This window comes from Felis catus, chromosome B2, assembly GCF_018350175.1.
Source record: "Felis catus isolate Fca126 chromosome B2, F.catus_Fca126_mat1.0, whole genome shotgun sequence".
In the NCBI taxonomy this organism is placed as follows: domain Eukaryota; kingdom Metazoa; phylum Chordata; class Mammalia; order Carnivora; family Felidae; genus Felis; species Felis catus.
Window position 1 is genome coordinate 34772357 of NC_058372.1, and position 26231 is coordinate 34798587.

The 26231-nt window shown below is 47.8% G+C and overlaps 1 protein-coding gene across 1 annotated transcript in view; it reads left to right on the top strand.

The window, feature by feature from the left end:
* Positions 1-1267: 1267 nt before the first annotated feature.
* The window catches only part of PNPLA1 (patatin like phospholipase domain containing 1), a 49497-nt gene continuing 24533 nt past the window's right edge, over positions 1268-26231 (top strand). The window contains 1 exon segment of the mRNA XM_003986105.5: positions 1268-1947. Coding sequence (XP_003986154.4) covers positions 1743-1947 — 205 coding nt within the window. The 5' untranslated portion in view covers positions 1268-1742.

Below are 26231 nucleotides of genomic sequence, written 5' to 3' on the forward strand. Positions count from 1 at the left end.
TGTCTGAGTTCAAGGATGGTGCTTCTACACACTCCCGTCCCCCGGGCCCCCCACACAGAGCTGGGTGCGCAAATACTCAGTGGAGCTGACCTGGTTTCCCAGGAAGGAGGCAGGGTCTCCATGTTCCGAAAGCTGGTTGGACTCCACCTGTCACGTCCCGCCATCCTGCCCACCAGCGGTAAAGCCTCGCGTCCCTCTGTCCGTACTCACAGACGCACACGTTGTCCCTGTTACAACACACAGTTAATCAAAAGGTCCCTTCCCAGATGGAGGAGACAATTATATATCTGGAACTATCCACCCAAGAGGGAAAACTTCCTCCTAACTGAATCCGGGGTGTTGCCCTCATTGTGGGTTCCAGTGTGGATCCGTGGGGCCACGAGTTGGTGGGGGTTCCCTGGGACAGGGGGAAGCACTGACATCGCATCCTAACAGAGTGTGGAGCTGGGCTGAGCGTCGAGTGGGGGACTTGGTGTCTCAATGCTAATTCTGGTCCTACCACTGTATGGTCTTGGGTTGGGGGGAGGGGAGAGATGTGATTTTGCCACTTTGCGGCTTTGTGGTATCCTAAGCAGAGAAATTTGTGGGCTGAGGAAGGGCCCTCCTCTCCGGGCCACATTACACAGCTCCAGAAGGGGCATGACCGATGCTCCCTGGGGCCAACCTTGGTCCCCACGCACCACTTCCTTTGCCCTCTGGGCTCCAAACACCTCTCGGCCCTGACCCCAATGCCCCCCTGTCTGGCCTCCCAAGGTTGTTCATTCTCGGGGTTAAATTTTGCCCTCTCCAACTTATCATCAGAAGAGCACACGGTATGAAGCTCCCATCACTTAGAATGTCTAGATTTCAGGTTGACTTTTTTCCTGTACACTTAGGAGACAGCATGGAAGTCTGGCGCTTGGTGAGAGGGTGCTGAGCGTGAGTGGGTCAGTGTAGGGCTGGAGAGGAAAGGTGGGGCGAGATGGTGAGGTGGTGATGGGTGGGGCCCTGAAGCCTGACTTCTCTTCCTTTACAATTTTGCCCGTGGCCAGTCCTAACACGTGAACAAACACACACGGTCTTGCATAAGAGCAAATAAAAACAATTGTGTAACACACCTTGCGGGGCCCGTAGAGCCTGGAGAAGGAGCCTGGGGAGGGGCGATGCTGTCGGGGGGCACGGGTGGAGTGAGTGGGTCCCCCTCAAAGACCATAGCCAACCTGCCGGCCCTGCCCCTGTCGGGGAGGGGACACCATCCTCTTGGAGGGAGGCCAACACATAATTCCTTTGCTGCCGCAGCGTGTCAGAGACACCCTATGATAACCATCAGTGGAGGTTTTGCAACTCAGTGTGTGAAGCCTCCTGGGCTGAGAGCTGAGCAGTGCCTGCCTCTTTGGGATGGCCCTGGTGGCAGTTGCCGGTCTGCTAGCTGAACGCAGCACGGGACAAGGGCTGAGGAGTCTGTGCCAGAGATGAACCTAGCCACACAATGAAGCCAGAGGCGCGCTGGGAGGTCCAGGACGCCGCTCGCACATTCGGGGTGCCTTCTGCCCCTCGGCCTGGGCCCGAGACCTTGTACCAGCCTTTGGGACTGCCTCCCGGAGGAGCCCGACAAGCCCAGGCGGTGGCTGCCTGAGCCGCCCGTGAGTGTCCCAGCCGACCCGGGAGAGACGGCCCCACTCTAGGCTCCGGGCCGGCAGGGGAGCTTGGCCCTGAGTTCCAGTAGGACAGCAGCCAGAGGCAAGCACTGAGGGGCCAAGGAGATGGAAGAACAGGTGTTCAAGGGGGACCCAGACACTCCTCATTCCATCTCCTTCTCCGGCAGTGGGTTTCTCTCCTTCTACCAGGCCGGGGCCGTGGATGCCCTTCGAGACTTGGCCCCCCGGATGCTGGAAACGACCCATCGCTTTGCCGGGACGTCGGCGGGGGCAGTGATTGCGGCCCTGGTCATCTGCGGGATTGAAATGGGTAAGGCCTTGGTTCTGGGTTCCCTGGGGGAACTTCTAAGCCCTTTCGGAGAAGGCGGCATTCAAACAGGGGACCCGAGTGATATGAGCGCACAGGTCGTTTGAAGGTGGGGGAAAGAACGTTCCAGGTGGAGGAGCGGCCAGGGGGCCAGGGAGTAGGGGCAAGGAGGAGGGGGTGGGGGTCAAGGCTGGAGAGGCAGGCAGGGGTCAGATGGTGCACCCGTGACGCCACGAACTTGGGGCAAACTACTGAATGCTCTGTGCCTCTGTTTCCGCCTCTGTAAGGTGGAAATTCTGTCTTGTACCGAATTCCCAGTGTCATTAAAGGATTAACTGAGCTAGAGGGACCGGTTTATCACAGAGTCTGACACATGGGAACTGCTTGCTTGGTAAGCATCAGCGACCGGCTGGGTTTTTTTTAATGTTTTTATTTATTTTTGAAGGAGAGAGAGAGAGAGAGAGAGAGACAGAGCATGAGCGGGGGAGGAGCAGAGAGAGAGGGAGACACAGAATCGGAAACAGGCTCCAGGCTCCGAGCTGGCTCGAACCCACAAACTGCAAGATCATGACCTGAGCCGCAGCCAGACGCTCAACAGACTGAGCCACCCAGGCGCCCCAACCCGGCTGGGGTTTTTAAGGAACCTCACTCAGCTGCTGGGCAGAGTGAGTCGGAGGGGGAAGGGTAGCAACAGGGAGACCACCGTTGTGTCTAACGAGGGATGAGCACAGCCGGTGGCTGGGTGATGAGGACAGTATGAATGGGTTCAGGATACACTTTGAAGGTAGAGCCAGTGAGCCTCATAGAAGGCCCAACTGCATTGTGTGAGGAAAGCAGGCCGGGCGGGACCGCCTTCCCCTCCTGGGCACCTCTGTGCTTGCTGAGAAGTCTGTCTGTCTTCCTTGTAAAGAATAATAGTAACGCCCATCTACTGAGGACCTCTTATGGGCAAATCACTTTTTCTTTCTAGTATTTCACAAGCAATTAACTCTTTCTCACTGCACAAAGCTCGAACAATGCAAAAGTAAGTGGAGTTTTGTTTTGTTTTGTTTTTTTTAAGCCTCCCTCCTGTAGCCAGTGCTAAGGGCTCTGCTTAGATCCTTCTAGATCTTTTTTTTTTTTCTCATTTAAAAAATTTTACATCCCAGGGGCGCCTGGGTGGCGCAGTCGGTTGAGCGTCCAACTTCAGCCAGGTCACGATCTCGCGGTCCGTGAGTTCGAGCCCCGGGTCAGGCTCTGGGCTGATGGCTCAGAGCCTGGAGCCTGTTTCTGATTCTGTGTCTCCCTCTCTCTCTGCCCCTCCCCCATTCATGCTCTGTCTCTCTCTGTCCCAAAAATAAATAAACGTTGAAAAAAAAATTAAAAAAAAAAATTTACATCCCAGTATAGTTCACATAGCATGTCACATTAGTTCCAGGAGTACAATACAACAATTCAATAATTCTGTACATTACCCAGGGCTCGTCATGGTAAGTGTGCTCTTTAATCCCCCCACCCTCCTCCCCTCTGGTAACCATCAGTTTGTTCTCTATAGTTAAGAGTCTGTGTTTTGGTTTGTCTCTTTTTCTCCTTGTTTGTCTGTTTTGTTTCTTAAAGTCCGCATAGAAGTGAAATCATGGTATTTGTCTGTCTCTGACTGACTTCTTTCACTTAACATTATACCCTCAAAGTCCATCCATGTCGTTACAAATGACAAGATTTCCTTCTTTGTTTTGGCTGAGTAATTATCCATTCATCAATAGGTGAACCCTTGGGCTGCTTCCATAATTTGGCTATTGTAAATCACGTAAGTATAGGGGTGTACCTATCCTTTCGAATTAGTGTTTCCGTATTCTTTGGGTAAATTCCCAGCCGTGCTATTGCTGGGTCATAGGGTAGTTCTATTTTTAATTATTTGAGGAAGCTCCACACTGTTTTCCAGAGTGGCTGCACCAGTTTGCATTCCCACCAACAGTGCCTGAGGGTTCCTTTTTCTGCACATCCTCACCAGCCCTTGTTGTTTCTTATATTTTTGATTTTAGCCACCCTGACAGGTGGAGGTACTATCTCATTGTGGCTTTGATTTGCATTTCCCTGAGGATGAGTGAAGTTGAGCATCTTTTCAGGTGTCTCTTGGCCCTTCTACATCTTTTTTAATGCACAGAGACCTCTTTGCATGTCGCAGTTAATGTTTCAGTCACACAATGGACCCTAGAACAAGCCTTCAAAAAGCGGCTGGGTGAGGGCCCCCACTCCCTCGTCTGATAGTCACAGAATTCCTGCCCTTGGAGACATCCTGCCTCTGGGATTCTGTCCCTTTCTGTGTATCTGTGCCACTCACCTGCTCTGTTGCTCCCACCCTCGTCGTATCTTTATTGCAACTTCTTAAAATACACCATCTGGGAGAGTAAGTGGTGTTTCCGTCCTCTGGCATTCAAGGACTTGTCAGAACTCATTCGTTTCAATCAGGAGAGTAGTTCAAGGAGGAGTGAGGTGCATGTGGGACTTACCCTCGTCATTCAGCAGCATGTTTGTGAGGTTTATTATCTCACCGCATTCCAGTCGTCTCCATTCAAGTTAACTGCCGTGTAATTTACTAGCACTTCCTTTATATCAGGCACCGTTCTAAGTCTTCGGCATATCAACCCACTCAGTCGTCACAACAGCCCTCTGAGGTGAAAACTATTATTATCTCCATTTACAGAGGAGGAAACCGAGTCACGGGAAGCTTAACTAACTTGCCTAAGGTGATACAAGCAGTAGTTGGTACAGCTGGGATTAGAACCCACTCTGGCCCAGCATCTGCACACTCGTCTTTTTTTTTTTTTCCTTTTTTATTTTAATTGAAGTATAGTTAACACACACTGTTACATTGGTTTCAGGTATAAAACAAAGTGATTTGACAAGTAGAAATACTCTATGATCTGGTATTCCACTACTGACTATTTACCAAAAGAAAATGGAAATTTTCTTTTTTTTTTCAATGTATGAAATTTATTGTCAAACTGGTTTCCATACAACATCCAGTGCTCATCCCAAAAGGTGTCCTCCTCAATACCCATCACCCACCCACCCCTCGCTCCCACCCCCCATCAACCCTCCGTTTGTTCTCAGTTTTTAAGAGTCTCTTATGCTTTGGCTCTCTCCCTCTCTAACCACTTTTTTTATTTTTCTTCCCCTCCCCCATGGGTTTCTGTTAAGCTTCTCAGGATCCACATAAGAGTGAAAACATATGGTATCTGTCTTTCTCTGTATGGCTTATTTCACTTAGCATCACACTCTCCAGTTCCATCCACGTTGCTACAAAGGGCCATATTTCATTCTTGCTCATTGCCACGTAGTACTCCATTGTGTATATAAACCACAATTTCTTTATCCATTCATCAGTTGATGGGCATTTAGGCTCTTTCCATAATTTGGCTATTGTTGAGAGTGCTGCTATAAACATTGGGGTACAAGTGCCCCTATGCATCAGTACTCCTGTATCCCTTGGGTAAATTCCTAGCAGTGCTATTGCTGGGTCATAGGGTAGGTCTATTTTTAATTTTTTGAGGAACCTCCACACTGTTTTCCAGAGTGGCTGCACAAGTTTGCATTCCCACCAACAGTGCAAGAGGGTTCCCGTTTCTTCACATCCTCTCCAGCATCTATAGTCTCCTGATTTGTTCATTTTGGCCACTCTGACTGGCGTGAGGTGATATCTGAGTGTGGTTTTGATTTGTATTTCCCTGATGAGGAGCGACGTTGAGCATCTTTTCATGTGCCCGTTGGCCATCCGGATGTCTTCTTTAGAGAAGTGTCTATTCATGTTTTCTGCCCATTTCTTCACTGGGTTATTTGTTTTTCGGGTGTGGAGTTTGGTGAGCTCTTTATAGATTTTGGATATTAGCCCTTTGTCCGATATGTCATTTGCAAACATCTTTTCCCATTCCGTTGGTTGCCTTTTAGTTTTGTGGGTTGTTTCCTTTGCTGTGCAGAAGCTTTTTATCTTCATAAGGTCCCAGTAGTTCATTTTTGCTTTTAATTCCCTTGACTTTGGGGATGTGTCAAGTAAGAAACTGCTACGGCTGAGGTCAAAGAGGTCTTTTCCTGCTTTCTCTTCTAGGGTTTTGATGGCTTCCTGTCTCACATTCAGGTCCTTTATCCATTTTGAGTTTATTTTTGTGAATGGTGTGAGAAAGTGGTCTAGTTTCAACCTTCTGCATGTTGCTGTCCAGTTCTCCCAGCACCATTTGTTGAAGAGACTGTCTTTTTTCCATTGGATGTTCTTTCCTGCTTTGTCAAAGATGAGTTGGCCATACGTTTGTGGGTCTAGTTCTGGGGTTTCTATTCTATTCCATTGGTCTATGTGTCTGTTCTTGTGCCAATACCATGCTGTCTTGATGATGACAGCTTTGTAGTAGAGGCTGAAGTCTGGGATTGTGATGCCTCCTGCTTTGGTCTTCTTCAAAATTACTTTGGCTATCTATTCGGGGCCTTTTGTGGTTCCATATGAATTTTAGGATTGCTTGTTCTAGTTTCGAGAAGAATGCTGGTGCAATTTTGATTGGGATTGCATTGAATGTGTAGATAGCTTTGGGTAGTATTGACATTTTGACAATATTTATTCTTCCAATCCATGAGCACGGAATGTTTTCCCATTTCTTTATATCTTCTTCAATTTCCTTCATAAGCTTTCTATAGTTTTCAGCATACAGAGGTTTTACATCTTTGGTTAGATTTATCCCTAGGTATTTTATGCTTCTTGGTGCAATTGTGAATGGGATCAGTTTCTTTGTCTTTCTGTTGCTTCATTATTATGCACACTCATTTTTTAAACCACTATGCTTCTTTTTGTTGTTGTTGTTTTTAAATGTTTATTTATTTTTGAGGGAGAGAGAGGGAGAAAGAGAGCGAGTGTGGGAGGGGCAGAGAGAGAGGGAGACAGGATCCGAAGGGGGCTCTGCACTGACAGCAGAGAGCCCGACACGGAGTTCAAACTCATTAACCGTGAGATCATGACCTGAGCCAAAGTTGGACACGTAACCAACTGAGCCACACAGGCACCCCAGAAATATGCTTCTTCTTGACAAAGCAACGTCAGGGAGTACAGAGGCCGGTTGTGTGGATCCTGGGGTCAGGGAAGTCTGTCTGAGCAGGTCGAATTTGTGCACGGACCTGGAGCCGGTGAGGGAGCCAGCTGTGAGAATATCTGGGGAGAGCATTCAAGAAAGAGAGACAAGGGACTTGTGCAACATCCCATCATCAGTTAGAAGCAGAACAAGAAGGAGGACTCCATTTCCTGAGCATCTTTACCTGAGGACTTCTTTCTTTGAGCATCTTTACCTCTTTCCGTATATATTCCATTAAGACTATGTCATGGCTCGCTTAGTCATTCCATGATGGAACAATCAAGTTTGTATTATAAACACGTCAGCGAACACCCTTCTTCGTGTCTCTCATGCCCACATCGAATGTTTCTCTAGGACACGCATTCCCATTAACATTACCAGACTTCCCACAATGTCGTCAATTCCTGGTATTGTCAGACCTCAAAGTTTTAAGTCAATCTGATGCATGTGAAAATATATCACGTTTTATTTTGCTCATTGAATTGTCATATCCTGGTTGGTCGTAATGTTAAGCATCTCTGTGTATTTCCTGCCCACTTGTGTGCCCTCTTCTGTGACTTACCTGCCTGCTTGTGAGCTTTTCCGGTTTGTTTTTTTTTTTCCTACCATCATCTTTTTCTCTTTAACTTGCAGTCGATGTTCTCTACACAGTCAGCACACGAATTCATGTGCCAGTTAGACATTACAGCCCTTTTATTCCACTCCGTGGCGTGTCTTTTTATTTTAGGATGTCTTTTGTCGTTCAGAAAATGTCACTTTTAACACAAATGTTTCAAACTTTGCCTCTTATAATTTCCGTTTTAATATCTTTACGTTGTTACAATGGTTTCTTCTACATTTCCTTTCAAAAGTTCTGAAGGTTTTTGCTCTTTTGTTAATCCATTAAAAAAATCCTTAATTTTATTTTGTGGCTAGTTTGAGGGGGAAATCAAAGTTTCTCATTGTTCTGCCGTGGGAGAACCAATTTCTCCACACCATTTACAGTCAACCCTCTTCACACTGGTTTGAGACGCTGCCTCTGGCTTACTCAAGCTTCGGACTCTCAAAAGTCTGTCCCTGGCGTCTCTCTTCTCTCCCACTGGTGAATTTGTGCATTTCTGCACTACATCTCACTGTTTTCATCACTGTAGCCTTATTATATATGGCAACGCCTCTCCTCGTCTGCTCCTCTTCCAATTTCTTCTTCAAATATTGCCTCTGTTATTCTTGACCCCACTTTTCCCCTTGGGAAAAGCTCTGCTGGGATTTTAACTGAAATTATATCTTCCCATTTGTAAATATAGTCTCTATTTCTTCTGGCCTTTAATGCCATTCAGTAAGGATTGTGTATGTCTTTATTGAATTTATTAGTTTTTGTTTCTGTGAAATACGGGTTCTTTCTTCCTATGGCATTTTCTAATCTAATTGATTATTGCTGATATAAAGGAAGGTTGACTGTTTTGACATATTGAGCAAACGTGCGAACATTCTTAATAGTTCCAAAAGTCTGTTGGTAGATGATTTCATATTTTAGGTGCAAATAATCACTGTATCACCATGTAACCAGAGGTTTGTCTCTCTTTATTTATTTATTTATTTTTTTTGTGTGAGTTTCTTTTTGAGACAGGGAGAGAGAACACGAGCAGAGGAAGGACCGAGAGAGAGGGAGAAAGAGAGAATCCCAAGCTGCCGTTGGGTCCATGCTGCCGTTGCCAGGCTCAATGGGGGGCTCAGCGGAGGGCTTGAACCCGCACACCGTGAGATCATGACTGGAGCTGAAACCAAGAGTTAGATGCTTTACCAGCAGAGCCACTCAGGTGTCCCTGAGGTTTGTCTCTTTTTTAGAAAATTCTTCAACATGTGGCACGCGGGGCCTCTCTCCTCCGGGTCACATTCCCTCCTCTTGTTGCCAGCCTGTGCTTTCTGCCCCGAGATTGTATGTTTTGTTCCTGGGAAAGCCGAGGCAGCAGGGGGTCCATCTTCTGGAAATGTGTGCCAAGCTCTGTGCTAGGACCGATTTGGGGTACGTGAAAATGTTTGTAAAACCACTTAGCACAGTGCCTGGTTTTCATTAGTGAGGCAGCAAAGGTCTATGTTCATTCATTCATTCATTCATTCATTCAACAAGTGTTTGCTGAGCCTATGCTAGGCTCTATAGAGGACACAGACATATAACATAAAATGAAACTCTGCCTTCACCCTCAAGGAACTTATTTATAGTCTACTCGGACCTAAGGGCAGCCAGCAGGTAGGTATAACACAGGAGAGTTCCAGCTGAATGTCAGAAAATTCAAAGGCATAGGAGTGCAGAGGAAGGGGGCAACGTCTCCAGAGATGCCTCGTGGAAGTGGCATCTGAGGTGGTGTCTGAAAGGTGAGGAGAGAGGCACCTGGGTGACTCAGTCTGTTGAGTGTCCTGCTTCGGCTCAGGTCATGACCTCATGGTTCATGAGTTCAAGCCCCACATCGGGCTCTCTGCTGTCAGCTCAGAACCCTCCTCGGATTCTCTCTCAGCCTCTCCTCCTCTTGTGCTCTCTCAAAAACAAACATTAAAAAAGAAAATGGTGGGGGCGCCTGGGTGGCTCAGTCTGTTAAGCGGCCAACTTCGGCTCAGGTCAGGATCTCGTGGTCCGTGAGTTCGAGCCCCGCGTCAGGCTCTGTGCTGACAGCTCAGAGCCTGGAGCCTGTTTCAGATTCTGTGTCTCCCTCTTGCTGACCCTCCCCTGTTCATGCTCTGTCTCTCTCTGTCTCAAAAATAAATAAAACGTTAAAAAATTAAAAAAAAAAAAAGAAAGAAAAGAAAAGAAAATGGTGAGGAGAAGTTCCATAGGTAGGGGATAGGTTGGGCAGGAGCCAGGGCTTCCTGTGAGGACCTCAAATTGCATCACAACAGTAACACAGCAGGGCGGGGGGAAGGGGATACCTCCAGGGAGTGGTGAATGGTGCGGGTTGACTGAGGTCGGGGGCCACGTGCAAGTGTCAGAGAAGCGGCTTTGGGCTCAGCAAGAGTTGTCCAAGATGGGAAAGGGCCGCTCCGGAAGAAGGGAGCACCAGCCCTCTGAGAGACCCACCTGCCTGCCCAATTGCTGCTCCCGTGGGTCCCCTTTGTTTGGTGCAGTCACAGAGATGACCTGTAGACCCAAGGTCTCCAGATTCCCAGACTGAAGTGCACAGGGAGAAATACCGTTTATGTTATAATCTCATGTACACGTAATTCTAAAAAAAAAAAAAAAAAGATAGAATGCCATACTCTAATGTCATAATTTCAATATTCTCCTCTAGTCATTAAAACAGTCTTCCCCTCAACTGCACATTCAGATCACCCGGGGAGCTTTTAAAATGCCCGCTGCCCATGGGGCGCCTGGGGTGGCTCAGTCGGTTAAGCGTGCAACTTCGGCTCAGGTCCTGATCTCTCGGTTTGAGTTTGAGCCCCGCGTGGGGTTCTGTGCTGACAGCTCAGTGCCTGGAGCCTGCTTCGGATTCTGTGTCTCCCTCTCTCTCCCCCTCTCCGGTTTGTGCTCTGTCTCTCTCTCTCTTTTCCTCAAAAATAAAAACAAACGTTAACAAAAATTTTGTTAATGCTCACTGCCTAAAGCAAATTAAATCACCATCCTCCTGGGGCAGGGGCGGAACCCAGGCACCAGTGTCTATCCAACCCCCAGGGGATTCCAGTGTGCCGCCAGGGTTGAGACCCAGTGAACTTTGGAAAACTACCTCCCTAAGACTCTGTGAATGTCTGACCAGGAGGCAGTGGAAATGGCTGGAACATTTCATCTGGAAACCTGTAAAATGCCCATCACAGTACTGGCCTAATGAAAATTCTCTGCCTGATTATTAATGGGGAATGGCTTTTTCCATTCAATTTCCATCCATTCTAGAACATTTTAGTTATCTCCAAAGGAAACCCAATATCCCTTAGTTGTCACCTCTGAATTCCTACACCACCACCACCCCGCGCCCCCCTCCAAGTGCCTGGCAACCGCTAATCTACTTTCTGTCTCTATAGATTTGTCTATTCTGGACATTTCCTATCAATGGACTCACACAATGCGTGGTCTTTTGTATTTGGCTTCTTTCATTTAGCAGAATGTTTTCAAATGCGTCCATATTGTCGCATGCGTGGTTGTTTCATTCTTTCTCTTATCCAATATTCCATTGTGTGGATATAACACGTTTTATTTATTTATGTATTCACCAGGTAATATACATTTGGGTGTTTTTACTTTGGGCTATTATGAATAATGCTGCTATAAAAATACATGTACATTAAAAAAACTTATTAATAACTTTTTTAACAAAAAAAATTCCAAACATGTTGGAGATAGGACAATATCATGGACACTCACCACCCCACCCCACCCCCCCACCCCCCCCCCCCCCCCGGCCAAGAACCCATCCTGTAACTTCAATAGTTATCAGCATTTACAACCTGGGTTTCGTCCAGAGCCTCCCCACCCAGCTTTGTTTTGTTTTGTAAGTTGCATGTAGCCTCACCAGGCTTTGTTTTTTACATGAATGTCTCAGACCATGTCAGAGAAAGACTGTGAGTCTGAGGAAGCCCAGGGGCACGGAGGCAGGTCAATCTGCTCACACAGCACAGACTGTGGGGGCAGGCACCTGCTTCAGTGGCTGTTACGCAGCATCTCCTAGTGGGTGAGAGGAGGGACCATGAGCTCATCAGGTGACTTTGTTTTGTCCTCTAAAAGTAATTATCTTCCTGGGGCACCTGGGTGGCTCCGTTGGCTAAGCATCTGATTCTTGGTTTCGGCTCAGGTCATGATCTCAGTTTGTGAGTTTGAGCCCCATGTTGGGCTCTGCTCTGGCAGCGTGTAGAGCCTGCTTGGGATTCTCTCTCCTTCTCCCTCTCCCTGCCCTCCCCCCCCCCCCCCCCCACTCAGAGTCTCTCTCTCTCTCTCTTTCTCTCTCCCTCTCAAAACCAATAAACAAACTTAAAAAATTTTTTTAATTATTTTCCAAGCACTGTCATGCTGCCTTCTCAACCCCCAACCTCTGCCCCAGCCCCCACCGCTCCAAACCCCCAAACCACTAAATAAAATATTAAAAGGGTGGGACTCTGGACCAGGGCTAGGATTAGGAAGCTTTTCTTTTCAGTCCCACGGTATGGAGTCTCAGGATGAGTCATATCCCTGTGCCTTTGCTCCAGCTGTTCCCTCTCTGAGGAATGCCGTCCCTTCTCTCCCCACGTAACGTCTCCCCATCCTCCAAGGCCTACCTCAGACATCACTTCCCCTGAGAGTGAATCCTGATTTCCTTCTTGCTCCCACAGCCAGAGAATAGCCCTTACCTCAGACGCCAGAATCCCCATGGGAAAGAGCACCTGATTAGGCATCAGGCCCTCTGGATTCTGAGAACCAAAATGTCCTAGAGGCAGATCATCAGCCTAGCTTGCCACACACATTGTCTTCACCTGGTCTTTCACGGTAGGGTTCAGTAAGGAGGGAGGTGGGGTTCAAACCAAAGCTGGTGTGATCCCAAGGTCTAAACTCTCTCCACCCTTCCTTTCCCCCTGGGCCCAGGAATCCACTCAGCAGTGAGTGACCTTGGACCGGCCACCTTGAGCTTAGCTCAGTGGCCGTACAATGGGAGAGAATCAGGCCTGCCTTCCCCTCCCCACGGCCTGGCTCTGGGAATCACAGTGGTTCCTATGAATGAGCTTTGCCAACTAAGGGGTTGATACTATAGTTGCTTTGGTTGGGATAGCAGAGGCTTCAGCAAGACAGAAGAGCATTGCTCACTTTTGTGACCTTTTGCACTCCGGCCTCCCAAAGCTAGTGTGGTGGCTCCACAGAGTTAGGACCAAGCTTCCTTCCACTGTGTTGCTTACAGTCCAGTAGGGCTCCCCATGATGTCTTTATTCCAGCTAGATGGGGAAGGAAAAGCGGAGGGCACACCTCCTCTCTTTAAGGGCAGGCCTTGGAGGTGACACACATCATGTCACCTTACATCCCATGGAGCTGCACTTAGTCACGTGGCCACATCTAACTGCAAAGGAAACTGGGAAATGTAGACTTTATTCTGGGAAGCCACGTGTCTGGCTCAAAACCGTAGGTTCAAGTCCCAAGGAAGAAGCGGAGAAGGGATGGTGGGGACAATTAGCAGTCTCTGCCACAACGACCATAACTGGAGACATGGCAATGATGGAAAACTCAGTCTCGGCCTGGGACCAAGACCAGGACTCCATAACCGCCGGGCCAAGTCCATTCTGTTGGCTGGGAGGGCCTCAGCTCTGAACCATCAGTAGGCTGCCCTCCGGGCAGCTGAGGGTGTGAGAACCTCAGTCCTGCTACAGGGCCCGGACGGTGCAACACAGCAGCCATTACACCCTCTACCTAAAATGGCCTTCTGGTTTTCTCTGGAGAGATGTCACCTTCTTCCAAGATACCTTCCCATTTTACCCCACTGGATCTCTTTCCATGATCTCTCATTTGCCCATAGAACCTGTCTACCTGTTCTAGCACTTGATGGTAGACGGTCTTAATGATTTCGTTTCGAGGGCTGTGTCTTGTTTCATCAACTAGCTGGTTGAGCAATCTGAGATTTTATGAGTCCCGTGGCTCCACAAACTGCTTGTCAAACAAGAAATGCTTGATAAACTCCCGATGATTGCTGGCTGTTGGCAGGCATGACGTTGAACGTGTTTTTGCAATTTCTATCTTGGAGTCTACCTGACTCTTAGATAAGTTTCTGCATTTATGGAGCTGATTAGACTTATAATACTAGAATTTCATAGAAGGAAGGTCAGTGAGTCCAACTTTTTCATTTTACAGATGATTGTATTTAGACTTTGGGAGAGGAAGTAACTGGTTGGAAGTGGACCTTGCTTTGGCCAATGTTTTCCAAACTGTGTTCCAAAGAACCCCATCGATCTATGAGAATAGTGGAGGTTGAGGGGAGGGAGGAGCCAGGGAACAGGGAGAGGACACACACAGAAGCCCTGGGACCTCCCCCCAGCTTCAAGAAGTATAGTCCCGGGGGCGCCTGGCTGGCTTAGTCGGTTGAGTGTCCGACTTCAGCTCAGGTCATGATCTCACAGTTTGTGGGTTCAAGCCCACATCAGGCTCTGCGCTGACAGCTCAGAGCCTGGAGCCTGCTTCAGATCCTCTGTTTCCCCTCTTTCTCTGCCCCTCCCCCACTGGGCTCTGTCTCTCAAATATAAAGGAACATTAAAAAAAAATTTTTTTTTTGAAGTATACTCCTGCTATTGTCCATTCTTCTTAAAATTTCATTTGGAGGAAGGTTCCAATGATTTATTGATTGATTGATTGATTGATTGATTGAGTTTTAAGTTTGAAAGCCACCGTTTGAGTCTAATCCACTTAGTGTGCAGACAAAGAAGTTGAGGACCAGGATCTGGCTGAATTGCAGTGATAAAATAGACCAGTCATTGATTCATTCCAGGTTCCAGCAGTGAACAAAACAGCCGTCTGCCCTCGTGAAGCTGACCTCGCCTTGATGGAATAAGCCATGAATAACCAAACACATAGAAAAACATCAGCGTGCATGCTCCAAGGAGAAAATAAAGCAGAAGAGTGTGGCAAACGATTAAAGGGTGGATTAAAGGGTGAGGTTTCAGGTGCGCTGGTCGGGGGAGGCCTCTCTGAGGTGGAAGGAAGGGAGGAGGAGCCACGTGAGCTCAGAGAAAAGAGTGTTCCAGGCTGAGAGCCCCGAGGAGCAAATGTGCTTGATTCTCAGAAAGGAAGGCCCGCTGTCCTTCTGCACAGGAAGTGGGCTTCCAAAGGCCCCTGCAGAGCACATGAGAGCACCAGAGGGACCCTGCCCCACATACGTGGCACGGCAGGACCCTTCCACGGAGACGGAGTCCACTACAGGTGTCCTGGTCTCCCTCCCACCTGCCATGCCAGTGACCAAAGGCCTCCTGGGGCCCTGGAGCCAAGGCTGAAGTTATTGTCATTGGCAGGTGGCCAGGTGTGTTCCAGGCGGTGGGCCCACTGGCCCTCAGGGGCCTGTACTGGGAGGACAAGACCACTTTGTGAGAACCTTGGCCCTGGTGACTCCTTTCTTGGGTCAATTGAGGAACAAGACCCCCGGGGGTGGTGGAGAGTGCGTTCCCAGGAAGGAGGAGGTTGGGGCTGGCTTTCCGGCTCTGCCACTCATCACTGTGGGTCCTTGGCCGGCCAGTGACCTGCCTCCCCCTTCGGTTTTCCCATCTCTAACTTGGGAGTGCGAGCACATCCTTTAGCCATTACAGTGAGGGAGAAGGAAGTCATGGTGTTCCTGGCACAGTGCCTGGCAAACAAGTCTTTGATGAAGGCATGTTGAGTGAAGGGGAGAATGAGTACAAAGAAAATTCTCTTGAAATAGAAAAGCATAGGTGAAGCAGCATTTTTCACATTTCACCAAAGAATGTCCTAATGAACTTATTAAACTTATTGAAACAAAGATTACTACCTTGGTAGCTTATTTGGTGGAGCATCCAACTGTTGCTTTTGGCTCAGGTCATGATCCCAGGGTCATGGGATCGAGCCCCTTGGGCTCCACGCTGAGCATGGAGACTGCTTGAGAGTCTGTCTGTTTCTCTCTCTCCCTCTCTCTCTATTAAACAAAACAAAACAAAACCACACACACACAAAGATTACTAGACTCCGACCTTGTCCAATTAATTTTCTTTTGAGAGAGAGAGAGAGAGCGTGCGCAAGTAAGCACGAGCAGGGGAGGGGCAGAAGGAGAGAATCTCAAGCCGGCTCCAAGCTCAGCACAGCGCCCAACACGGGGCTCGACCCCATAACCCTGGGATCATGACCTGAGCCGAAATCCAGAGTCGGACGCTCAACTGACTGAGCCACCCAGGCACCCTTAATATTTTTAATATTTTAATTGTGAGCTCATCTGTACAACGACTTAGTGGTTTGTTTTTGTTTTTGTTTTGTAAATTCTGTGTGGCCTGGGCAGTGACAGGACCCAACTGAGCTGGTTTGCCAGGACCTGGCCAGGCATCCCTGGGTTCTCACCCACTCAGGATCAATGTTCATGGTCATTACTCAGGTAGGCTGTGTCAATGCTAACTGTAAACCACATGTAAGGCAGGCTTGGGGGGGCTTTGAATTTTTATGAGAGACTATCTTTTCACCCAGAGCCCTGGGCAGAGATAAGCTACTGACACCTTTCACTGGTCCAGCAGTTATCGGAGTGTCCCGACTTTAAGGGGGGGTCTCAGTGCCCCTCACACAGCCCAGGACTACCGCCTCTGCGCTGCCAGTGTCTGGTCTGATAACTACATTACCAGCTTTCTTCTCATAGCACTGACTTTCAGTTCCTTCCTTTCTTCCCCTTCTTTCTGGTGAGTTCACCTGTGTCTCACAATTTTATTTTACATCCGGCCCTCTGTCGTCATGGTTATTCCTGAAGCTGGAAAGGTTCCTGTGCTGCTGCAGTGGAAAGTCTCCCCAAAGTTCTCTAAGACCAGAATGAGAACCTCCATTTTTTTCCCGTGCGTGCCTGTGTATGTGTCCCCACGGGCGTCGCGCTTGCACGCGTGCGTGTGATGTGCACGTGTCCAAGATGGAACTGGGAGTTCAATCCCGGCTGCTGGGTGCGCTTTTGGAATCAAAATGTCTTCATCAGAAATCATCCCCGAGTTACTTATCTGCCCAAGATGGCAGCACGTCCCGTAAAAAGTACTCTGCCCTGATTCATGTCTTAGTGTCACGCTATTAACAGCTATTTATCAAGCACTTAGAATGTGCTCAACGCCTTGCATGAATTATTTACTCTCATCTTGTCACAACCCCATGAGGCAGACACTGTATTTCTACCCATTTTAGAAAGGAGGAATCAGGTATTTGGAGAGATTAGCCAACTTGCCAGGGTTTATACAACAAAACCGAGACTGAGCTCTCTCTTCATTTCTACCTTCTCCGTCCTTGTAAATCATGAGCTTAGGTGTTGCTTTGCAAGCGACTCTATAGCTTTCCTGCCAAACTCTGTGGCTAGGCGATCCTTTGCACATTGGTTAAGAAAATGAGATCAAATGACATGATAAGTGCAAAAAGGACTTTTTATAAAATGCTAGAAATGACATCGCTGCATGGTGGTTGTAACTCGTGCTACCGTGTTGAGATCAGGATCTTTTAACTCACTCCAAATAACGTGTTTGATCAACCAAGTGGATAAAAGTTCTTTTTCCCCCAGTCTTCTGGACTCTTTTTTTTTTTTAATTTTTTTTTAAACGTTTATTTACTTTTGAGACAGAGAGAGACAGAGCATGAATGGGGGAGGGGCAGAGAGAGAGGGAGACACAGAATCGGAAGCAGGCTCCAGGCTCTAAGCCATCAGCCCAGAGCCCAACGCAGGGCTCGAACTCACGGACCGCGAGATCGTGACCTGAGCTGAAGTCGGACGCTTAACCGACTGAGCCACCCAGGCGCCCCTGGACTCTTAAGTTGAAGAGAATTGAATGGCAAATCTGGTAAAACTCTTTGAATATGTTGGTTATACCATAGAAACATCTAACAATTTGCAAAGCAACTCAAGGGGGTGACAGCCTGCAATCCGTTCCCCCCAACATCAGCGGGCATTAACTGAGCCCCTGCTGAGGGCACTGTGTGCCTAACAGTCGTGGTCATCTGTGTGTGTGTCCTTTTTTTTTTTTTTTACTTCAATTATAATAAACTTTTTTTTTAATTTTTAAATTGTATTTAAATCCAAGTTAGTTAACATACAGTATAATAATGATTTCAGAGTAGAATTTAGTGATTCATCACTTACATATAAACACCCCGTGTTCATCCCAACAAGTGCTCTCCTTAATGCCCGTCACCCATTTAGCCCATCCCCACCCCCACCTCCAGCAATCCTCAGTTTGTTCTCTATACCTAAGAGTCTCTTATGGTTTGCCTCCTTCTCTGTTTTAATCTTATTTTTCCTTCCCTTCTTCTATGTTCATCTGTTTTGTTTCTTTTTTGTTTTAATGTTTCTTATTCATTTTTGGGAGACAGAGAGAGACAGAGCGCTAACGGGGCGGGGGCGGGGACGGGGGGAGCCGAGAGAGAGGGAGACACAGAATCTGAAGCAGGTTCCAGTGTCTTACTCTCAGCACAGAGCTCAACACAGGGCTCAAACCCACAAACTGTGAGATCATGACCTGAACCGAAGTCAGATGCATAACCAACTGAGCCACTCAGGTGCCCCCTGTTTTGTTTCCTAAATTCCACATAGGAGTGAAATCACACGATATTTGTCTTTCTCTGACTGATTTCGCTTTGCATAATACATTTAGTTCCATCCGTGTTGTTGCAAATGGCAAGATTTCATTCTTTTTGATCATTAAGTAGTATTCTATTGTGTGTGTGTGTGTGTGTGTGTGTGTGTGTGTGTATACCACATCTTTGTCCATTTATCAGTCAATGGACATTTGGTTTCTTTCCATTTTAATTCTGGAATATTGCTAGATTTACAGAAAAGTTGCTGAGGTTGTACAGATAGTGTGATATGTCCTTCACCCAAGTCCCCCCTAATGTGAGCGTCTTCATAACTATGATACGCTTGTCAACACTAAGCCATCAACACTGGTACATTATTATAACTATAGATTTTGCCGGTTTTTTCTAGTAATGTCTTTCTTTCTGCCCCAGGATCTAATCCGGGATCCCTCGTGGCATTTGGTGGATCCATTTCTAAACCAATTCTAAACCAATTCTACAGGGAAAACAGGCAAACAAACAATAAACAAACCTCCAGATCAGTTTGACTCCCATCTGACTCAGGAGTTGACCTGTTGCTCCAGCTCTGCCCTCATGAAACCACCCTGTAAGGAAGAATCTCCTTCTTGGCCCCAGCTCAGGGCCTTGTGCCCATCGATGTGGGGGCAAGAATTAGGACCAGGCTTGACAGAGAAAATTGCCCTGTGGTTTGCTTTCTCACAGCTGGAAAGATTCCTGTCAGTGCAGTAGAAAAGAGGTTCTTTGATCTCTTTCTTCAGCTCATCATTCATTCATTCACTCATTCATTCATTCATTTTTAAAGTTTATTTATTTTGAAAGAGACAGAGAGAGAGAGAATGAGAGTGCGGGAGGGGCAGAGGCGGAGGGGGGGGCAGGGTAGAGAGAATCCCAAGCAGGCTCCACACTGTCAGCGCAGAGCCTGATGGGGGCTCCAACTCAGGAACCTCGAGATCATGACCTAAGCCGAAATCAAGTCGGATGCTTAACCAACTGAGCCACCCGGTCACCCGTCATTCATTCATTTTTAAAACATGTTTATTAATTCTTTCAGCAAACATTTATTAAGTTCCTACAGTGTGCCAGGTACTGAATTAAGTGCCGAGGGCATAATGGGGAACAAAACAGAAATAGTCCCTACTTATGGAACATTAAATAATTTATTTATTCATTCTTGAATACCTTGAATACTAAGTGTTCAACACTGTGCTAGGCAGTATGGGGGGAAGGATATTCTTAATACAGGCCTTGTCCTCAAGGGATGCAGCTGGCCAGAGACACAGGACAAGCCACTCAAGACAGCCTGATATAAACGGTGTGGACAGTAAGGAGAGACAGAGAGCTAAGAGCGAGGGTGAGCAGGGAGGGCTTCAGGGAGGGGGCCCAGATCTTAAGCTGGACTTAAGGGTGAGGTCTGTATGGTTAAAAAAAAAAAAAAAAAAGATGGGGGGGTGGCACCTGGCTGGCTCAGTCCGAGAGCATGTGGCTCTTGATCTCAGGGTTGTGAGTTTGAGCCCCAGGTTGGGTGTAGAGATTACTTACAAATAAAATATTATATTTTTTAAAAAGTGCGTGTTGAAGGGAAGTAAGCAGGATTGTGCACTTGTGTTTACCCAGAAGAGTTGAGACACACTGCCCCTGAGGAGGGGCTTTGGGTGTGGGGATAGAAGAACATATATTTGAAGGTGTGGTTTGGGATCTGTTGCTCTAAAGGGAGCCTTCCTGTCTCCCGGGGACATCTGAGCCCTTAGGAAGTGTGCCTAAGCTAAGTCCCAGAAAGGCAGATCCCAAGAGCCTTTGTGAGAACCACCCCCTTGCCTCACAGTGGGAAGTAGAGGCTCTGAGAGACAAAGTGGTGGGAAGAACACAGGCTTTGGAGGCCTAGCTCTGCGGCTTTCCAGCTGTGTGCCCTTGAGCAAGTTACTGGTGAGCCTCTGTTTCCTGCGGTATAAAGAGATAACCCTAGTACCTACCTCAAAGGAGTTGTGAAGATTAAATGAGACAATGAGGCCTCAGAGCCCGGCTCAGCACCAGAAAGTGCTAAGTGTCAAACGTGGTAAGTGTCATAAACGAGAACACTGTGGTCTCAAGAGAACTTCAAGACTCCCATGACATAGATTAGACATTTAATGAAAATAAAATGTATTTGGAGAGCTTCAAAAAAAAAAAAAAAAGAAGACTCCTATGACATGGATGGAGAGAGCTGACTCTCCAAAGTCTGGGACAGAGGGGCAGTGAATGTCTCCAGTTGGCAGAAATGAACTTGCGTTACCGTGGTTTGGAGAGAGGGAGACACAGGTGTTCCTCCGCAGTGGCACCCCAATTTGAACATCTCTTGAATGAGGAGATATTCAGGGATGGCCTTTTTTCTGTTTAGCAGAGACTCGCTTGGAGGTCTTCTGACCCTGCTCCCCTCCCCACCGCAACACACACAGAAAACAAATCAAAACAAAATACAAAGTAAAACGAAACAAAAACAACTTTTAAGACTAGGGGGTGACAAGTTCACAGCTCTTGCACTACCGTAGGGTCCCCTCAGTAGCGCAAGGAGGGTCTGTAGGGTGGGATAGGCCACAGCCTGGAAAGGGGACAATACTGGTTTCTACCTTGGAGCAAGATCCCAAAGAGACTTCTGGTCCACCACAGAAAACAGTCAGAGAGAAAAGAGCAGAGGCAACGACCCTGAGAACATTCTGAGGTTCCAGAGAACTTTCTAGATCCATTCCCTCTCTGCCTGTTTTATCTCCAGTCGATCAGTAGATCCTTCAGTGACAAGTCAGGGAGATTGCGCCTGGATTCTGGGGCAGGGTGAGGCCCCAGTCCTGGAAAGACCCCCATGGGTACCTTGACAGGAACCCAGGTATGAACCGCAGGAAGGCACTGCTGTTTCCATGGCAACCTGATATAAGCTGATATGAACTTTTAAAGCCAATTGAGTGAACTCTTCGGGCTAGAAAAAGGTCTGTGTGAAAGATTGTTATTATCCGTAGAAGAGTATTGGCTTTGAGGTTTTGTTTTTTTAAGTGCTTACTAGGTCAGAGTGGTTTTGCCTTTGGCAAAAGCCTGTAATGCATTCAGAACAGAGTAGAAAAATGTGAATTTTCTCACACATTCTAGTTCCAGTTTCTGTTAACATAGACTGTGGCCTATGGGATAACCATCTTTATTCATTTCTCTGTCCATCCAACCATCCAACCATCCAGCCGTCCAGCTGGATTTATTGAGTGTCCTCTTTATCCTGGGCTCGATTTCTAATTCGTAAAATAAGACGATTTCGTCTGGTTTCGTATTTTGCTTTCAGCAGCCTCCTTCCTAGGGCGGGATGGGGCGATTGGGCAGGGTCTGAGACCCCACTTGGCTTCAACCTAGAACAGCCCTGTTTCTAGCTGTTGTATATATCGGATTTCCGCTTGAAGTTTCTTTTGAATAAAGGCTCCCCGACTGAAACATCGCTGCCCCAGAAGGTCTCTCTGGATCTTCCAGTGGCCACGCTGCGGCTTCAAGCCAAATCGTTTTTCAATCAATGCCCCTGCCGTGTGGGGTATGGAAATAAAAAGATGAATAAAACCAGGGTCACTACCCCTCAGGGGCACGCTGTCACTGTGAAGAAACACTGAGATCGCAAGTGCGAATGGGTAAATGACTGTTGTTAAGATAATAGGAATTTTTTATTATTATAGTGCAGTCGGGCAGTCAGGATACACCCACGGGGATAGGCAGCCTATAATTCAGCCTACAATTAGGGACCAGGTAGGAGCTGCACACTCCCAGGTGCTCCGTGCAGGGACTCCGAGAATTGCAGGGCTTTCCTGGGAACGCAGCTCTGCTCGCCGCCGCCGCCTCCCCTGGGGCTGCTGCGCCGCCCGCTTCCCCCCTGCTTACCGCGCCCGCTGCTGGGAAGCACGGCCGGCGGGGGGGGGGGGGGGGAGGGAATGGGGGGCGCCTGGCGGTGATTGGCTGAGCCAGAGGTTGTTGCTAGGCTACCAGTCCGCGGGAGACGGGGGCGCTCAGTCCCATCCTCCACCGCAGATCTACCCCCGCGCCGCCGCAGACCCCATCCGGGCACCCTGCGAAGGAGATCCCCAGCAGTTTAAGTTGTCGGCCGCCACGTGCCCATCTTTCCAGGATTTTTCACTTAGCAAGAGGCCGTGTGGAGGAGGGGAAGAGAAGCGGGTTTATTCTCGGGGCACCTCGGATAAGCTGCTTCTCTCTCTGGACCTCAGTGCCCTCCTTCGATTCCTGAGGTTCATTCATTTATTCATTATCCATGCATGCAATCATGTTTATTAAGTGCCTACCGTGTTCCGGGCACCATATCGGTCGCTAGGGACGAAAGGATAAGCCAGATTGGTCTCACAAAGAGATGGGGGGGGGGGGGGGGGAGGAGGGAGAGGCATTAGATTTAAGCAAATACATAAGATAAACATATATCTTATTCCTTCCTCCTCAGTGATACTTCTAAGCCCTGCCCTTTTTCCCTACTAAATCTGTAGAGCCCCCCAAGTTGGCAAGAGAGGGAGAGAGTGTGGATAGCAACAGCACTACATTACAGCTGACCTAGCACCTTACTGTACCCTGAAACAGAGGCACACTGTCCCGTCTCCACAGTGTTTTTACTTTGCTCCTTTGCATCCAAAAGTGAGCCTGAGCCCACCTCGATAAAGATGTGGGGGCAGGGATCATTGTGCCCAGTTCAAATGAGAAAGCTGAAAGCCAGAAACATCAAGAAGACTTCTCCGTGGTCACAAGGAGAATTCCTGGCTTAACTGATAGTGAGCAAGTACTATGTGCAAGCACCTAAAAAGCGATCTGCCTCATCACAACCCAGTAAGGTAGTATTATTCCCATTTTATAGATTCTAAAATTGGGACTGGAAGAACTTATTTGACTTGCCAGTGATGGCCCAGATAGTACGTGGCAAAGCTGGGATTTGAACCACATCTCCCTGGCTCCAAAGCCTGCGCTCTTTCCAAGAAATGGATCTGGTCCTAAAAAGAGTAAAACGACTCTCCGAGTGGCTAAGACCTGGAGTAGCTTCCAAATGCCCTTTAAAACCTCCCGGTCCCAAGATCTTATGTATTTATTTTTCTATTGAAATTCTTGGCACGACAGATGCATAAAATTTGGTCAATTGGCCACAGTTATCAATACCGTTGACCCTGTTATCTATCCGTCTCTCTGGGATGACCTTGCCTTCAGGCTTTTACTAGGTAATTAAGTCAAGTAGCTCTTCCCTGGGAGCATCTCCAATGCTTGCTTTTCCTCCCTGTCAGGTTTTTATGTTTCTTTGTTCACGTACTGAATAAATATTGAACGCCCATCAAGTGTCGTGTGCACTTGCTTGGTGGGCAAAGGTGAGTATGGCCCATCCCTTGTCCTTGAGGAGTTTCCAGCTTCTAGCAAAGGTTTCTGAAGGGCCTTCCGCAGGCGGGGTGCAGTGATAGGCCTTAGAGAGGCGAGGACCATAAGGATCTTCCCCCAAAGAATCTTCTTCTTGGCTTGGGAGACAGACTGCACTTAGATAATAAAAGGTGCGAAAGGAGGTGGGAGGAAGCAGAAATGAATGTGGCAAGTGTGGGCTGGGGTGGGAGAGCCAACCTTGAGTTTCCTGTGGTGCTGCTTTTAAATCCCATCTTGCTGTGGTCAGTGTGGGATACTGTGTCTCGGAGCCCAGCAGCCTGCAGCTTGGAAGGAGGCCTTTAAATGGGAGAAGGTGCTGGAAAGTACAGAGATAAAGAAGCAAGCTAAATTTATCCCTCCTCCCAGCATCCAGCAATTGCTATGCTTAACACTTGACTCTCTACCAGCAGAGACTTGTTTAACCAGAAGATTAGTTGCTTCTCTCTCGGCTGGGAAAAGAGGGAGAAAGAAGGGAGAGGGAGACAAAGAGAGACAGAGAAAGGGATGGTCAGAGATGTTGACGACAGGGACACACACAGAGAGCCCTCGAAAAGAGGCAGAGATAAAGGCATCCTTTGCTATACAGTCCCAACGCGCAGCAAGAAAGAAGGTTAAACTGGGCACCCGAGTGGGAGAAATCAGACAATCTCCTGTCCCCTCCCTCCCTGGCTACATGATTCTGGCTTGAGCACTGCTGATTTCTAGACAGCGCCATTTTCAGATGTCAGTATCTTGGAGAGGTCTATACTATTTCTATTATCTCGGTCACTGCTTTGTCCCTGTCACCCATCGCCACTCATGAAGAGCTGAGAGTAAGCTGTAAATGGATAATACACAAATGCCATGATTCAAATAAGCATTGCAAGATGAAACACGCATGCCTTTGACCTAGCATTCCCACCTCTAGGAATTTATCCTAAAGAAAAATAATTAAGAACAAGACGTAGGTGCGCGCGCGCGCACACACACACACACACACACACACACAATTAGCATGAGATTCTTCACTGCAGCATTGAAAAGCAAAGAAACATAGAAAAGCATAGAAAAAGCAAAGAAACAAAATAAATAACCGACCCCTACTGGGGACTTCCTCGGTAAATAATGGTACAACCTTACAATAGCTTTCCACGCTGCGTGTCAATTGGGTTATAAACAGGTACTTACTGATGTGGAAAGACATGATTTATTAGGTCAAAAAAACCCAATCGATTACAAAATAATGTATATTGTATGACCCCATGTATGTATTCTTATAAGTAGAATACATGTAATAAAATATATAATCCGGGAAGACATAAACTAGATGTTAATCTCTGGTTGGAGGGATCCCCAAACCCTTCAATTTTTATCTTTTTGCTTCTCTGCAGTTTTCAAAATTATTTTTTTCCACGAGGAACATGTGTTTCTTGTGCAATGGGAGCAAATTTTCTTCCAGTAGTCCCAGTGAGCATCTCCTGCCGGGAGTTCAGGTGTGGGGGGGCAAGCTCAACCAGGGGTTCCTGGCCCACAGGCGTTGTGGGAAAGGCCACCAACCCATGCAAGGCCACTCAAGCTGCTCACTGAAATGGCATGCCCCCACTCTGGTTTGCCTCCCCATCCTGACTGGTCTCGTGGGCGAGAACTCTGGGACCTAGCCTCTTGGCGTCCAAATGCGCAGTCACTTCACAACTACTGGTGAGCTGGCCATCGCCCTCCCTTGAGGGAAGACGCTGTTGGTACAAGTTGTTGGCACATGGTAAAGCCAGCCTTACCAAAACTGCAGGGCCTTCCCACCTGTCAGGAGCACCCTCCCCGTAAGAGGGTGACAGCTACAATGCTCTGTCGCTCAGGTCAGTCCCTACTACACATATGCAGCTGTGACTCTGGATGTCGGTGGGGGGGAGAAAAGAAGGCTGTCACCATGGCAACCCAGCTGGCTCAGCCTCTGGGATCAGTCCAACGCCCAGGGGAAGAAGGTGGGGTTTAGAGTGGGAGCAGACACTGCCTGGCTCTCCGACCTCAGACAAGGCACTTAGCTTCTCTCTGCCTCAGTTTCTACATCTGTAAAATGATGCTAACTCTCTTTATCCTATCCACCTCCAGGATTAACGGGAAATAATCTGAACTGTAAAACATGAAGGCGTAGAGAGTCCCGAGCTTTGGTTTGTCTCCAAATTGCTGTGTGTAACTTTGCGCAAATCACTTAACCTCTCTGTGCCTCAGCCGCTCTATTTGTAAGTAGGAAAAATAATATCCACCGCGATAAGTCCCCAGATATATTGCCGGGCACCCCCACAAGAATCTAAGAATCTCCACGGTGGAAGGAATCTTAGCACTCACGCAGGAATCTCTTCGATAAGTCCTCTGACTGAGGTACTTGCCCCACCTCTGCTTAATTACCTCCAGGGCCAGAGAGCTCGTGACTTCCCAACTTCCCCAATGCTATTTCTGCTTCCGATTTTGCCAGAGGGTTTGCACAGGGTAGACATTAACAGCAACTGGTGAGTAACAGGTACAGGCCGGGCTCTAGAAGCTTGTGGCTTAGTGGAGTGGGAGCAGTATGGGTTCTGGGGTCTAGGTTAAAATCCCACTTTGTGCACTTGCCAGGGAGTTGACCTTGGGCCAGTTATATTATCTCT